General features: G+C 43.9%; 2 protein-coding genes across 9 annotated transcripts in view; one reads left to right on the top strand and one right to left on the bottom strand.

The window, feature by feature from the left end:
- Positions 1 to 9,285, bottom strand: part of LOC146197209 (uncharacterized) — a 40,468-nt gene extending 31,183 nt beyond the window's left edge. For 4 of the 8 annotated variants that reach the window (XM_084599001.1, XM_084598996.1, XM_084599003.1 and 1 more), the window contains exons 1-6: positions 9,144 to 9,285; positions 6,508 to 6,650; positions 5,338 to 5,450; positions 2,507 to 2,640; positions 2,186 to 2,259; positions 979 to 1,037 (exon numbers count right to left, since the gene is read on the bottom strand). In XM_084599001.1, coding sequence (XP_084455127.1) covers positions 979 to 1,037; positions 2,186 to 2,259; positions 2,507 to 2,640; positions 5,338 to 5,450; positions 6,508 to 6,619 — 492 coding nt within the window. In that variant the 5' untranslated portion in view covers positions 6,620 to 6,650; positions 9,144 to 9,285. Of the gene's footprint in view, positions 1 to 978; positions 1,038 to 2,185; positions 2,260 to 2,506; positions 2,641 to 5,337; positions 5,451 to 6,507; positions 6,654 to 6,717; positions 6,820 to 7,424; positions 7,552 to 7,758; positions 7,891 to 9,143 lie in introns of those variants that run through there. The other 4 variants (XM_084598997.1, XM_084598999.1, XM_084598998.1 and 1 more) reach the window with 4 other exon arrangements.
- LOC146197208 (uncharacterized) overlaps positions 1 to 15,744 on the top strand; it is a 67,866-nt gene that overhangs the window by 33,091 nt on the left and 19,031 nt on the right. The window lies entirely within an intron of this gene.

Here is a 15,744-nt window from a genome sequence, read left to right on the forward strand (position 1 = left end):
GAAAACATAACCGCCAAAGCAGTGCGCATGCTCGGTTATCTAAAGCGAAATCTGCATAGCGCCCTTATTCCTACTTGCCAGCTCGAATTTTTAACTTTCGTTCGCTCACAACTAGAACATGCATCTGCCATCTGATCACCGCATCAAGAGTATCTAATCAAATCCCTAGAAGCTATTCAAAACCATGCAGCACGTTTTATTTCCCATGATTACAGCCGCCATTCCTGTGTGACTAACATCAAGTTGTCCTTATCACTGACAAGTTTACAATTACGTAAGGATATCGCGCTTATCTGCTTACTGCACGAACTAATCTACAGTCATCATGCATTAATTAACAGTGCCACTTACAAGACTGACTCGCACCTCCCACCGCCTGAATAACAATACAAGTTTTCAACGTCTATTCGGCGAACACATGCATTTAACTTCTCTGCCTTGCCACGGGCTATAAAGGGTTGGAATGGTCTTTCAGAATGCATCGCTAACATATCTGACCAACTAAGATTAAAAAACGAATAGATTACCTTTTTTGCAGTCAGAATAACTCTTTTATATTGCGTTGGCTGTGTGCAAGTCGATTTCGCCCAACGCTGCTAACTACTGTATAATGTTATAATGCTTGGTTTATTACTTCCCATGCATGCTCTAATAATTATTTGCAGTTCCAGTTCTGTATTACTGTTCACTTTTGTATTTTAAGCTATGTACCATTGTTTCTTTCAATATACTGTAACCCCTTCCCCTCACACAATGTTCCATATTTGGAACTTGTGAGATTTGTATAAATAAAAAATAATTAAAATTTCCTCACACAATGTTCCATATTTGGAACTTGTGAGATTTGTATAAATAAATAAATAATTAAAAGACTAAAACAGTATCATGATGGCCAAAATTAAATTGACGAGGACAAGCACACGTACAACAAAGAATGAGCACCAAACAAACAGCTAAAAATGTCCAGAGGATACCTACAGCGTTGATTTCCTTCAGTCCTCCAATTTCTTCAGAGAGTGCCGCACCTGCTTCATAGCCTTTCCAACAGGATGAACGGGGGAAGGGATAATGCAAATGATTGTTGTAGCTTAGCAGGCTATGGCTGTCATTTCATGCAAAAAGCCAATAGCATTTAAAAAAACAAGCAAGTGTGCAGTCATGATATGCTTAACTATGGAGGCTACAAACTGCACACTATGTTTTACTGGACTGGACTTGTTCTAGCTCAATGCTGCAAACTTCAATATACTATAGTTTCATGCCTCTAAACATAAATTAAACCATGTAGGTAGACATTACCCTGTGAGAGTCGGTAATAAATGACATGACTAAAATATGCCAAGGGCAAGATACTGAAAAAAAAAAAAACAATAATAGAGAGAGGCATAGGATGCAATGTCAACTACTCTACCTAGTGCTGACACATCGTTCCTGCAGAATTTTTGGGGCCTCCTATATATTTAGAAGAGGCAGAATGTGCATCTTAAAAAATGTTCAATGACAAAATTATTTTCCTCAATGAAAAGAGGCCTTTTTTCCCTTTCCTTATGCCTTTGATCTACCTCTTCACAAGCTGTATCACTAGCAAACACACTGCACTTGACTGGAGTGCCTATGTATGTTTTTCCCTCCATTTTTCCTCTTTGGTATAAATATTTCTCAACAAGAAATTTCAATTCCTGTAGGAGCTAAGTTTCTTCTTTCCTTGAAGATACCATCATTAGTGCTGCTCTGATTCTGGCAATATTATTCCAAATGATCCAGACTCAAGATTGAAGAAGAAAAAAATAAGATGATGCCACCAGTGCTCTTTTGGATGTAGCCCTACAAATAGGTTTTTGTCGTGAAGTGAGCTACTGAAACACAATAGTCCCAAAGACAGAGCTACCAAAGTTTGCTCACACATGAAGCATAACTACTTGGCCTCTTTCTATGCAAACTGAAATACTCGCTGGCACTGCTAAAAAATGCAAGCAACTGGGGCACTTTGGACAGCAGCAATGATTTCTTCACCAGCTGCAGCTGCATTAAGACCCAGCTGCAAAAGTATTTTGACCACAACTAATTCACCTAAATATAGGAACTTTAGAAACTTTCATCTTTCTTTACAAGGTATGTAGAACTCCAAATAATGCGAGGAGGAGGTAAATATGGGCACTTAGCGGTGCATACACCAAGTACTTACATGCATGTAAATTCTTCAGTATGCCATCGAATTCATAGTAGGTACGGTGCTCTCTTGACACAACGTCTGCAATTCTGCAAGCAAAAGTTTTCTTGATTACATAGAGGAAAAACTAAGCATAATTTCTACACTAATGAAAACCAAGTCAAGTTTGAATTTTCTAGTAAATTGTGCAAGCACAAATATCTCACAATTAAGCTATGTAGCTACTATATGGTTTAGTTATTCACCCATTCAAATCCAGAATGCAAGAAATGAGATTTGTACTAAAAAACAGTGCTAAATAAAAAATTATAAAAGCACACAGGCACAATGCCTCACCTCCTTTCAGCGGCCTCACGAAGTCGCATCTCATCTTCCAGAGCACTCTTGGTGCAACACAGTTCGGTGGAGAGACTTGGCACATGAGAAGCCCTCTTCTCAAGTAATGATTCGCAGTCAGCTATTTCACAATCCTAGTCAAAATCAAAAGTGAAAAAGAATAGACGCTGGTACCTAGCATTGGTACAAAGGCAAGTGCAATGTCCAAACATGAGTTCTAGGAATTTTTTTTTTTTTTTACTGCAGTGTTGAGAACAAGTCAGAATGTCGCCTGAATCGCAAATATATCACAATTAAAAGAAAGCAATCGCTTTTGCCATATCGTTTATGCTCCCCTCTCAGCATTCCACGCTATCTTTTTCACAGCATGACCCAGGTTATGAGAAAAAAATCAGCAATATCTTGGGCTACAAATATTAGGAGCACCTCAGGAATATAGAAATGCTTTCATGGGCAGAAAAACTCAAAACATTCAGGTATGTGAATTGCAATGGTGCTTGTTTTACCATCAATGTGGCTCTTGCCTTTGCAGACAATGCGTCTGCCTAACAGGTTCTGCTTCATGGCATTAGCAGGTGTTTGTTGGGAAAATAAAGTTGTTCACGAGCCTCGAAATGCATTGGAGAAGGGGCTCTAACTAGTTGCTTCTGTGACTGTATTCACGACACATGGTCTCGTTAGTGACCTGTTTAACAAAATGGACCTCCATGTAGCAGTTTTTCCCAGCTGCTGCTTGACAGAGGTTACAGCTGTTACAAACAGCTAAACTCGTGATATAAAAAAAATAATATAATAATAATATAATCATATAAAAGTAAAAGATATTCCTGTTGTCTTTGGTGTATCTACACACTGACAGTTTCAAAGACTGTGCTGAATTGACGTCTGAAAATATGATTCAGAGCATGAGTCCGAACCCTGACCACAGAAATCATTTTCACAATTACGACGTTGCAAGCTGTACAAAACTTCTAAATCACCACAACCCTTCCCGCCATCACCAGAAAACAGAGGCACCACAATTTAACGTCAGCACTTGTGAGACCTTTGCCGCTCTGCAACGCCATGTTTGACATGACAAAAGCTGGGCTGGAAAACATATTTTCTCTTCATAAATATGGTGAACCTAGCCAACAGCTACTGCAGTTTCACACACATACTACTAATGAAAACCAAGGAACTTATCATGTGGCATCCTACACTATTATTTACTGATACCAAACCTTTTTCCAGTGAACGACGTTTAACAATCTTTTTCCAGTTAATTTAGCCCTTTTATCACTGGACAGCCGACCACCATCACTGAAAGTGAATGGCTAACATTTCTATGTCACTGCAGGACTTTTGTATCTTTTCCACCTGAAACTGAAGGAGCATTAAAGCTGATTGCTTCTGCAATTTATGTAAATTTCTTTACTATAAAAGCCAACAATTCTGTCTTTATTTCTCGATGTCACTTATGATGCCAGTTCCATATAAACTGATGGCTGGCAAGTTTAGAACAGTAATTATTGTGAAGAAAAGTTACCATTTGGCTCAGGTTCATGCAAGCTCTGACATCATCTAACATCATCAAGCTCTAAATAGTTTTTACGATTTCTTCCCCATGCAAAAATTATTCACTTTCTGCTACATGGCCAGTTCTAATAAAATCTTCAGCTGTTTTTTCATTTCTTGAACTGAATCATACAGGCCCAGTAATTGTAGGGTAAGAGTGGTCACAATATGTATCGAATTGCAGAATGGGATAAGTGAGCCAAGACAATGCATAAGGCGATATAGAATTCCAGAACTGAGGCACAGAAAAAACACAGGATACATAATGTAAGACTTTTAGGGTCACTAAACAATATAGGACAAACAATGCTCACTATACACCACAATGAAGTGGGGTTAGGTTTAAATACAATTTTATGAGGAACATTTTTTTCGAACCAATATGGCACAAGGAAATCCAGAGAAATTGAAAGCTTGTCTTTGTATGAAGACACAAAAAAAAAAAATCAAATGTGCTTCAGGAAATCAGCTTAAGTTACCAATGTATTTTGCAAAGCAGGAATTGCTTCTTCTTCATTGTTCCTTCACCTAGTATTATGTACTAGAAAATAATACATCTGCAGAACTGTCTGATTTATAAGGACAAGCCACACAGTGTGGCTGAGGCAGGCCTTTAGACATGCACAGTAGAGAGCTAAGTGAAGTTAGTTGTTGATGTACAGTCTCAGTAAAAAGTTTATAGAGCCCACAGAGTTTGCTTCTAAGCCACACCATGTGGCTTGTCCTTATATATCAGACAATTCTGCAGATGTATTATTTTCTAGTACATAATACTAGGTGAAGGAACCATGAAGAAGAAGCAATTCCTGCTTTGCAAAATACATTGGTAACTTAAGCTGATTTCCTGAAGTGAACAGGTGCTCTCAAGGTTGTGGTGATGGCAACCAAGCAACCATAATGCTTTATCACAGATGAACATAATAAGCAGAGATCACGAAAGGTTAGGCACAGCATTAATGGAAACATTTGTTGGAATTATAACTTCTTGCTTTTCTGGATGCCGTCATAAACCAATTTCACTTTCTTGTCCCTTCAACAAAAATTGTGGGTATTCATCGTCCTGCTTGTGAACAAATGTGCTCGCGACAGCCTGAATACCATGTTTTGACATCATCTTTATCAATGCGCCTTTACAGTCTGTACACGCTAGATAAAACACTCTATGAGACCAAATTTCATTACAATATCGTGACTCTTACAAGAATAGCATGAATAATTTATGCACAATTTGGCGAAGCAACAATCGACTAACAAAAATAAAGCATTATTCTTACCTTGAGCTGCAGCTGCAATTTCAATAAAAGTATTTTGTTGTGTGTCTCTTTTATGTAATCCGATGCATTTTTATAGTAGCGTGACCTTCGTTGATGGAGGAATGTGCCTGCATCTGCATAAAAATGTGCATTGTGAAAATGTATAAACAGTCAACAGATGGTGCCTTTCTGGTAATAATATGGTTTGATTTGTGGGGGTTTAAGGTCCCAGAGCAACTCAGGCTATGAGAGATGCCGTAGTGGAGGACTCCGGAAGTTTTGACCACCTGGGGTCCTTTAACATGCCCTGACATCGCACAGATGACTGCATCATATCTATGGGCAGGAAAGGTGGTCAACTAATTGCAACAAGTGCAAAAGAAAGACAGGAAAAGTAACTGAAATCAGCATCAACACAAGGGTGCAAGTGAGCCACAATTATAGGTACAGCTTCCATACAGTGCACTTACTTTATGAACCAGCAAAGGTTTCTTCATCCTTTTACTTTTAGCCATGTATTCATAACAGCAACTTATAGTATCAAAACATCCAGGAACTGAAGTTACACCTACAGAATCTGCATCATCCTATCACGAGAAACTTACAAAAGAAAATCAAGAACTGTGATGCCACATTAAGGGATTGTTAAGCAAGCGAGCTACAGCAGAATTGAGGACATTGCAGTAGTATAGTGCTAGGCCACAGGGTTACATGAAATTTGAAGGCTTAAATGCCAATGCCCTGCATCCGAGTTACCTTATGCATGGCTAATGTCTTCCATGCAGAGGACTGTAAACATGCGTAGCCCTTTCTGACTACTAAATTTTGTAGTTTATAATAACGCGCCACTGGAAGCGTTCCACAAAATAACTAGCAACTCGCACTGCAGAAATACCCTGAAATAATTAACCACCAACCAACCCAACCATTTGTGGAAATAAAATTGCTGTGACACATTTTATTTATCTGGATTGATTTTGTTGCAATGGAGCACCAGAGCAAGATGACCAGCGTGGCAGGCTTCTTATTCTGAACAGCCCGTGCCATGCCTGCGCTCCGAGCACGCGCTGTACATCTTTATTTTCCTCTAACCCTGATCTCAGCGCCTCCGCTTTATAGCGTCGGCGGGCGCTATAATTTCAAATTTTTGAGTTCAGCTCGGCAACAATATTCCATTCTGCTCATTCTCACCTGGCTGCTTTTTGGCAACATTGGAGGGTTCATGACACATTTCTGTTACAGGACTGACACCTGTAACTCGCACTGTTGGTGCTCGTTGATGCTGGCCTAGGTGTGAGTTCATCGCGCATGCGGCTAGTTGTCTGCTTCTGCTGCTGCTGAAAAAAAGGAAAAACTACAGCTTCTCAAAACAAGAAAAAATAAGTACCACAAAGCATATACCACACTATAGCTGTCTAGGTGTCGCCAGCATTCTGCTTCTGCATGGGTTCGCAAACAACTCTAGGAGACATCAGCTGCAAAAGTAGCACACAGTATCGCAGACATCAATATCATTACCTTAAAATAATTACAGAGGCAGACGTTTCTTATGTAGCATCAGAATATAATGAAATATGAACTAGAAAACCAAAATGTGAACACAAGAAAGCAGATATATAAGATGCAACAAAGAAACTACTAGCCCAGGTTTATTACCAATTTCAGCGCAGTGGTCTTCATGTAATCAAGGTGAAAATGAAGTGCACCGATATTCATTTTATTCCTGCTAAAATGTTTTTGTTTTGCTGGTTTCATTTTCACTGTCTTTTTTGTCTTTCACTTGTCACAATTTAAACAGAAACCAGGATGCAACAATCCCTCCCACTACATATTGCACCAGGCGGTTGCAATAAAATAAACCACTTATGGGGTAAGCCCAAAAACGAGGCTGCAGATAAGCATACACCTACAAAAGCATTTGGCATCAGGCTGCACCCTTGTGTATTGTATGATGTGCCAATGAGCGCCTTTAACTAATGCAAATTTCTTATCTTGTTTTGCTTCCACTTCTCGTGCACATCTGCCTTCATGAATTCTAATTCTGGAAGTAAAATGCAAGCAGCATATTCAAGTATAGGTATTTGTTTTTGTGGCCGCAAGCAACAAACCTGTAGGTTGACCCTTTGGCATGTTAGTTAGTCCATGACTCAATCCAACACCTTCACCAGATTAGTGAAAGCTGATTCTTTGCTGAGAACCAAGAGCGAACTAAGAAGAAAATGATGGATCGCAGCATGTACATATTATAATGAAGCTCAGAAACCAAACATATTTTTCAAACTTGCTGGCAGATGCAGTTAATCAATGCAATATATTTAAATGCATTCTGAGCAGAATTTTAGAGTTACTTCGCAACTCTGAATGTCAAGAATAAAATGTGACAACTTAATTAGATCAATTACACATGTTTAAGCAACATATCAAGTCAGCAAAATGTACCACCTGAGTTGATTAAGGCGCAGATGTTAAAAAAAAAGCAACTAAAACAAAATGCAAAGCAGTGCTAATACCACACATAAAATTTTACACATAGGCAGATAATGCTGAATCACATTATGTTTAAAATGCAAAGCAGTGCTGATACCACACATAAAATTTTACATATAGGTAGATAATGCTGAATCACATTATGCTTTTACGAAATTAACTGCTCACCCCCCTCCCCTAGAAAAAAAAAAAAAAAAAAACATTGGGGAGACACTTAGGCTCTGCTTTTAAGGGTAAAATAAGATAGCGTTTCACATACACAATGTTTTTCACTTCATTTTTATACTTTTTACATCTGATCATTTTTCTTTCTTTTTTTTTTTTTTAATTTTTATACACCACTACTTAGCATCAGCAAACATTGCAACATTGGCTCTCCATTCTGAGCAGTTGCAAAGGGTGGGCTACCATCACCAGTTTTAACCTTTGAATGCATTTTCCCCCCTTTCTTCAGTTACTTCAATTGATTGATTACACACACTAAATTTCCCTAATTAGCATCATCAAGCATTTCTTTTAATTCTGAGCATTTCGACATCTTTGAACCCAATTCATCAATTTTTCTTTTTTCATTTCTTTAATTATTCAATTAAATAAAATGATTTCATTAAGCCGCCATCGCCTAGCACGCAACAATCAATCAATCGAACGTCAATCACTACAACCACAAATTACCATGCTACAATTTTTTTTGTTACGCAACCCCCGATTATTTCCAACAAGCGGTGCCGACTAATACTACGCCGACGGCAACTATCACACATGGGACCACCAGAGCACAAGCGAAGCGCAACCGTTGATCACCATATGTGACGGTAGAAATATTAATGGCAAGCGCACTACAGCGGCGATTAGGCCTAGCGGCCAAGCGCACCCACCCAGACACGCACACACGCAGTTTAAACATCTTGATAACGAGATCAGTAACCTACTAGCTCTGTGCAGCAACCATTACGAGGTGTCTGCTATTCCCTGAGATAATGACGAACATTTTCCAGGCTTCAAACGCCGCAAGTTATCTATGAGTGGCCTTGGGGTCGAGACAAGACCTTATCGTGCATGCGCATGCTGCAAATGCCTTGCATCGAAACCGCTGAGACTAGGACACAACTGCGGCCAGATAATTTCATCCATCAATGCTGCGGAATGCTCATGACCACTGTGCGCAAACATGCTGCCGTCTGACTGCCGTCCGTAGTGTGTCCGAAATGAGAACTATCACGAAGTTTGCGACATCCTACAGCGAGGCCGAATTACGCATGCAGCGCACAACACCTGCGCATAGTGTTTAACTAACTGAATAATAACGCACTACATGCAATAAGGACGTCTCGACTTACGAGACACTGCGATTCTGTCTTGTTCAAGGCACTTTAAAACCTCGCGGTTTCCAGGGCCGCCACAGAAGAAACTATGGATCAACGCACGTGAATCAGTCAACGGCCAACATACGTAGGTACATCCAACCAAACTAACTGCGGAGCAGATGATAGCCAACAATTTTTTTAATTTGCCATTTAGGCAGTCACATATAGCCAAATAAAGTGTAAATATAAAAAAAAAATATCATGTCTTGTACCCTTTCACATTGTAAGGCGTGAAAGATGTTCGCTGGCAAAGTTTGAAAACCCGAAGCTACCTTTAGCTTGAATAACTAGTGGGGTAAGCAGCGGCTGCTGACTCGTGGGTGACGCGCTCTTTGCGTATGTTGCAGAGGGCGCAATCGGCGCAGCCACGCAGCCACACAGCCACACCGCCACACCACTCAGCGTGCGTAAAACCGCGCTGCCTTCGCCGCCGGAACTCGGCTCGGGTTGAAACCGCTTTAACTGCGTCTGTGTATTAGCTCCATGCATCGAAACACCCTGTTGTTGCTGTGGCTGTAGGACCAAGGAAAAGGAAATGCACGGGCCTTAATTCTACTGGCTCTGTGCTTGAGCCACCTCCGCTGCCCGATTTAAACTGATTTATTTATAGGAAGGGAAAGGCACAGTAACTGTCTCACTTGTTTTCTGTGGACACCTTTTTTTTATTTATTTATCCGCGCCGTAATGGAAGGGAGGAAGGTGGGAGTGAAAGTGAAAAGAGAGAAAGAGGAGCTGTAGTGGAGGGCTACGGAGTAATTTCGACCACCTGGGGATCTTTAACGTGCGCTGACATCGCACAGCACACGGACGCCTCTTCGTTTCACCTCCATCGAAACGCAGCCGCCGAGGTCGGGTTCGAACCCGGGTACTCCGGCACAGTAGTCGGGCGTCTTACCACTTCGGGTTCGAACCCGGATACTCCGGCACAGTAGTCGGGCGTCTTACCACTGCACCCCCCCCCCCCCGGCGGGGCGACCTCCGCTGCCTGCTTGATTTATTTAATTTATTTATAGGAAAGGAAAGACACGGTAACTGTCTCACTTGTTTTCTGTGGACACCGCAACCGCGCCCTAAGGGAAGGGAGGAAGATGGGAGTGAAAGTGGAAAGAGAGAAAGAGGAGCCGTAGTGGAGGGCTACGGAGTAATTTCGACCACCTGGAGATCTTTAACGTGCGCTGACATCGCACAGCACACGGACGCCTCTTCGTTTCGCCTCCATCGAAACGCAGCCGCCGAGGTCGGGTTCGAACCCGGGTACTCCGGCACAGTAGTCGGGCGTCTTACCACTGCACCACCCCGGCGGGGCGACCTTCGCTGCCTCGTGCGGACAGAAGAGAAAATAGAGAAGAAAGGAAAAGAAGAGGGAGAGAAAGACGCGCGCTGCAATAACAGCCTTCGTCCACCACCGAAGCAGTGGCGGATGCAATGACGGCCTACAACAGATAAAATTCGGTGGCTGGCTAGCCCACGCCGCAGGAGGCGTTGACCTACCGTCCCACCCCCAGTAGGGCCAAGAACTGCCACCACCTCCTTCTCTGAAATGCCACTTCGTCACCTCCGCTGCCTAGTGCGGACAGAACTGATTAAAAAACTGATTTATTTATATGAAGGGAAAGGCGCGGTAACTGTCTCACTTGTTTTTCTGTGGACACCGCAACCGCGCCGTAAGGGAAGGGAGGAAGATGGGAGTGAAAGTGGAAAGAGAGAAAGAGGAGCCATAGTGGAGGGCTACGGAGTAATTTCGACCACCTGGGATCTCTTTAACGTGCGCTGACATCACACAGCACACGACGCCTCTTCGTTTCGCCTCCATCGAAACGCAGCCGCCGAGGTCGGCTTCGAAACCGGGTGGACAGAAGAGAAAATAGAGAAGAAAGGAAAGGAAGAGGGAGAGAAAGACGCGCGCCGCAATAACAGCCTTCGTCCACCACCGAAGCAGTGGCGGGTGCAATGACGGCCTACAACAGATAAAATTCTGTGGCTGGCTAGCCCACGCCGCAGGAGGCGTTGACCTACCGTCCCACCCCCGTAGGGCCAAGAACTGCCACCACTTCCTCTTCTGAGATGCCACTTCGTCAGGAGGGGGTCGAAACACCCTAATTCAGCTGGCGAAGTGGCAGCACCTAGCTGCACAAGCGCGGCCAGTTTATCACGTATTTTTCTACTTACGGCCGTAAATAGCACAGCGCGAGTCAGTCCTCGAAACAGGGAAGTATTTGTGCATTTTTTAAAGCATGAAACTATCTTAACATTCATGCATTCAAGTCAAATAAAGGCGGAAAGGAAGATGAAATGTGCGTCAAAACGGTTGCCGGCAAAAGAAAACCTGCGCTCAGCTGCCGGGATTCTAATAAGTGTGCTAGCTGCAGGCGGTGTCTTCACCTGTCTCATATGACGAAACTTTGTAGCAAAACACGCACTAGAAATGCGTTTTTTTTTTTTTGTAGCGAGAGCTACATTGGCCACAGTCTCGTGTTTGCCCGCGCCTGCCTGCGCGCCTGTCCGAAGCATGGTCCGAAGAGCGAACTTGGAAAAAGTCGTGGGAGGCGGTAGCTGCAGCCGACATGGCCAAGCACGAACTGGACGTAGAGCTCCCTGACATTACGTTTGGCAGGAGCTGCCAACTCGGTCCTCTCTTTTCATATGGGAGGGTGATAATATCACAATCAGCCTGCGAAAACATTTGCATTCACGTTATTCCTAGGCCACGCAGGCACGTTCATACGGCTCGGATAGCTTACGCTATCGCGTCATCGCGAAGGTGGGAGTGAAAACAGAGAGAAAGAGGTGCCGTAGTGGAGGGCTTTGGACCACCGCGCGATAGAGGCTTTCGCCTCATAGCACTTTAGTGGCCAAAATTGCCCTCTATGGCATAAATAAAGCTGAAACCATATAGTAATTCTGCTACTTTCAAGCTGAACCTAAGCGTAGCCATGCAGATTGCTCTCGAGTAACTCCAGGTTTGCCCGCAAGCTAAACAGCTAATATTTTTTTGGTTGGCGAATTACTGATGCGGCGATTTTCTGACGACGGCCGGAGCACTGACACCTTAGGTGAAAAGAGGGATCAGATCTTGTGCTGGTTAAAATAGTGCATTTCTCCGACCAAAAGCAAAAGCAGACGATGCGACAAACCATGGAATAAGCTTATAACGGTTGATCTTCCTAACTTTGCTCTTCTGCGTTTATCACTCATCCCAACAGAATTTCTCAATAAGGATGATATAATGGTTCCATTCTTTTTAATACGCATATACTGTAGTTAAACTGTTCTTTTTATCGTTAACCTCCGTGTTAGTTCCTTTATCCGTACTAATATCTGACTGAAGGGTGCCGTTCAGCGAAAAATACTGCGTCGGTGCCGACGAATAATCCACGTCCCGTGTGGATGTCTGAAAGTAAATAACAGAAATATAATTTATAATGGGAAAGGCCAGTGCTCATGCCTCAAACGACTAAACTTTTTAAAATACCTGATTTTGCTTTAAAAAAAATCACTGCACTATGCATTATGCCACAGCATTATGAAAGAGCTTCGCGAGCACAGAGAGCCTAGAGCAAGCGATTTTTATTGCCGATCTGAAAATTGATCACTGAAAAAGCTCTGCAGGTTTGCATAATCATTACATACATAGTGAGGGTGAGAGGTGAAGGGTGGACTAGTAGCTGCAAATGTTATGGCAACAGCGGTGGAATGGCAACCGCGAACGTAGTTGCCACGGCTATGGAGACGGTAAGAACTTTTCTTATTCCACCATAGCATGGGTCTGTGCTATGGTGGAAGGAGAAGGCTATGGCGAGAGCGAAGGAGTGAGAAACAAGAAAGGGGCTGCCTCGGGACGAACTTGGCGAGCGGCTACAGCGGAAAGAAGAGGTTACCAGTGAAGGATGGAAGAGTCATCGCGCAGCAGCCGGGAGTTGGTAGCTTCGGAAACGATTCGGAGCGTGGTTACCGTAGAACAATTAGGTTATGACGAGATCGGAGAGGGTGCACGGTAGTCATGACCGGGAAGGACGCAAGGTGTGCTTATTCTGCAGAATGGGGAGGTTATCGCGAGGTCGGAGGAATGTGGAGGCTGCTGCTGCGCGCGTAAAGAACCCGGAGAGCGGTCGCCGTCGTAGTATATGGCTATATGACGCTCAAGGAGAAGTCATAAAGACTCTCCATACACAAAGTTAACAGACCACTCGACTGATTCGGCGGATAGCCAACCGTCGGGCTGGCTTACGGGAGCGAAACACACTTCGCTTCACCCAGGCTTACATTATCAGCCGCGCCGCATATGCTCTTCCATACCTCCCCCTCAAACAAAAAGAGGGAGACCGGGTGAACGCGCTCCTACGAAGTTGCACGAAAACGGCTTTACGACTTCACGCCCGGCACATCTAATGCCCGACTCCTCTTAAACTCGGTATACAACACTTTCGAGGAACTTAGAGAGGTTACATTAACGGCACAAATAGCCCGCCTATACAACTCGGTGGCTGGGAGCACTTTATTATCCCACCTAAACCTAAGTAATATACGTGCTCAAAAAAGACGAGACAAAAAGGGGAGAAGTGGACAACGACGGCGCTGTCCACTTCTCCCCTTTTTGTCTCGTCTTTTTTGCGCACGTATATTACTGTTCGTCATGGTTCACCAACTCGCCCAATCAGCCGTTCTTAAACCTAAGCCCAGTTACACACCCCATTGACGGTGTACCCCTTTCACCTAACCTCCACTCTAATCTTATCATACCTCCAATCCCTAAAAACATGCATCCTGAGGGAGACCAGGGCCGCAGAATAGCCAAGGCTCACGCCCTTCACAGACAATATATAGCGAGGACCAAGAGGTGGTCTACATGGACGCAGCAGAATATACGTCAGGCTCCCGTATGGTCCTGGCTGTAGCCTACAATCAAGCAAAGCCGCTTATATACTTCCAGCTCTATAATAACCAATTCGGACGAGGCAGCCATCGCGCTTGCTCTCATCTCTACATTTACCACAAAAATTATGCCAACGACTATATATCCCGCACCGCTGCTCGCATATTACGCTTCTGGCATCCCCGGCACACCATATGCCTCATCTGGACGCCAGCACATGCCGGCCGCCCTGGCAACGAAGAGGTCAATTTCCTAGCCCGAGGTCTTACATTCCGGGCCATTGAAACGGAGACCTCTCTACAGGCCGGGGAGTGCCTTCTCTCCTTCCGTATATATTCTTTTGTACTACTGGGACAAACGAAAGGAATATACACTCCCAGCCCCCTCTCTCACCATAGCGCAGGCCGTACACTGGCGAAGCTTGCAGACTCGAACTGCTCCAGCCTACACTTCTACATGCCCGATACCCAGACCAGTTTTCCTCATCATGCAGACTCTGCGGCAAACCAGGACACTTCCTACACATCCTTCTTACATGCCCCACCTTTCCTCATCCCCCATCACTTCAAGTCAAGACCAACGGAAGATTATCTCCAGTACTATGAGGAGGATTGCTCTTCAAGGACTTTCTTTTGCCTTATAAGGGCGTGTCTTACATGTAGTAAATGCGCTCTAAAACTTAGGAGAGGCCCTGACGTCACTTTTTTGAATCTGGCATGGCCGCTCCGCAACCGGAAGCTGTAATGTCTCCCCTCCTCCTTCTTTACCCTCCGCATTTTCTCTCTTCTCGACGCTCACGTACCGCGGGCCCTTAGCAACGCTGTTGCTATAGTGGCCCGAGTTTCCATTGCAACAGCGATGCCGTTGCTAATGGCTCGACTTGGCTAACCATAATTTCGACGTCACTTTCGTCACACTTTCTCCAATGCATTGGGAATAGCAAGGGACTCTCCATAGTTGCTTCCTTCCTCCAAGGTTTGGCTTGGTTTGGTTTGTGGGACTTAACATCTCAAAGCGACTCAGGCTATGAGAGACGCCGTAGTGGAGGACTCCGGAAATTTCGACCATCTGGGGTTCTTTAACGTGCACTGCATCGCACAGCACACGGGCGCCTAGCTTTTCGCCTCCATGGAAAAGCGGTCGCCGAGGCCGGGATTCGATCCCGCGCCCTTGGGAACAGTAGTCGAGCGCCGTAATCCCTGCACCACTCCGGCGGGGACCTTCCTCCAAGGTTTTAACCAACAGCGCCACGATCGTAAAATGCACGCCATAATTCTTCTTGTCTGCTAAGATGATAGTAGCGATGACACTGAAGCTGCAATTAGCGATAATGACAATGAGGACATTAGCAATGATAATGACGGTGCTTTAGACGATAATGATAATGAGAGCAAACGTGATGCACCGTGTGCACCAGCAACGCTTAGATTTTTGTATTTATGCAGTGTAGATTCCACAGTGCTCTCGGAATTTTTTATAATCATTATATTTGTCATTACACGCTGAACGTGAGTATTGCATTTACTGCTGCGAGCTGGTCGCGCTGGGCATGAGCAGGCGCCGTGTGACTTCTCGAAAGCACACATCAACTTCCCATCCCCTTCTCACCACCCCCTAAACAAACACATCCAGCGCATATATTTTCCCCAGCCAATTTTCTCCTGACTGCACACTGTGCGATGAGAGAGCTACCCTCAACCA

The sequence above is a fragment of the Amblyomma maculatum genome, chromosome 3 (genome assembly GCF_055883805.1).
Source record: "Amblyomma maculatum isolate TAMU_Amacu chromosome 3, ASM5588380v1, whole genome shotgun sequence".
In the NCBI taxonomy this organism is placed as follows: domain Eukaryota; kingdom Metazoa; phylum Arthropoda; class Arachnida; order Ixodida; family Ixodidae; genus Amblyomma; species Amblyomma maculatum.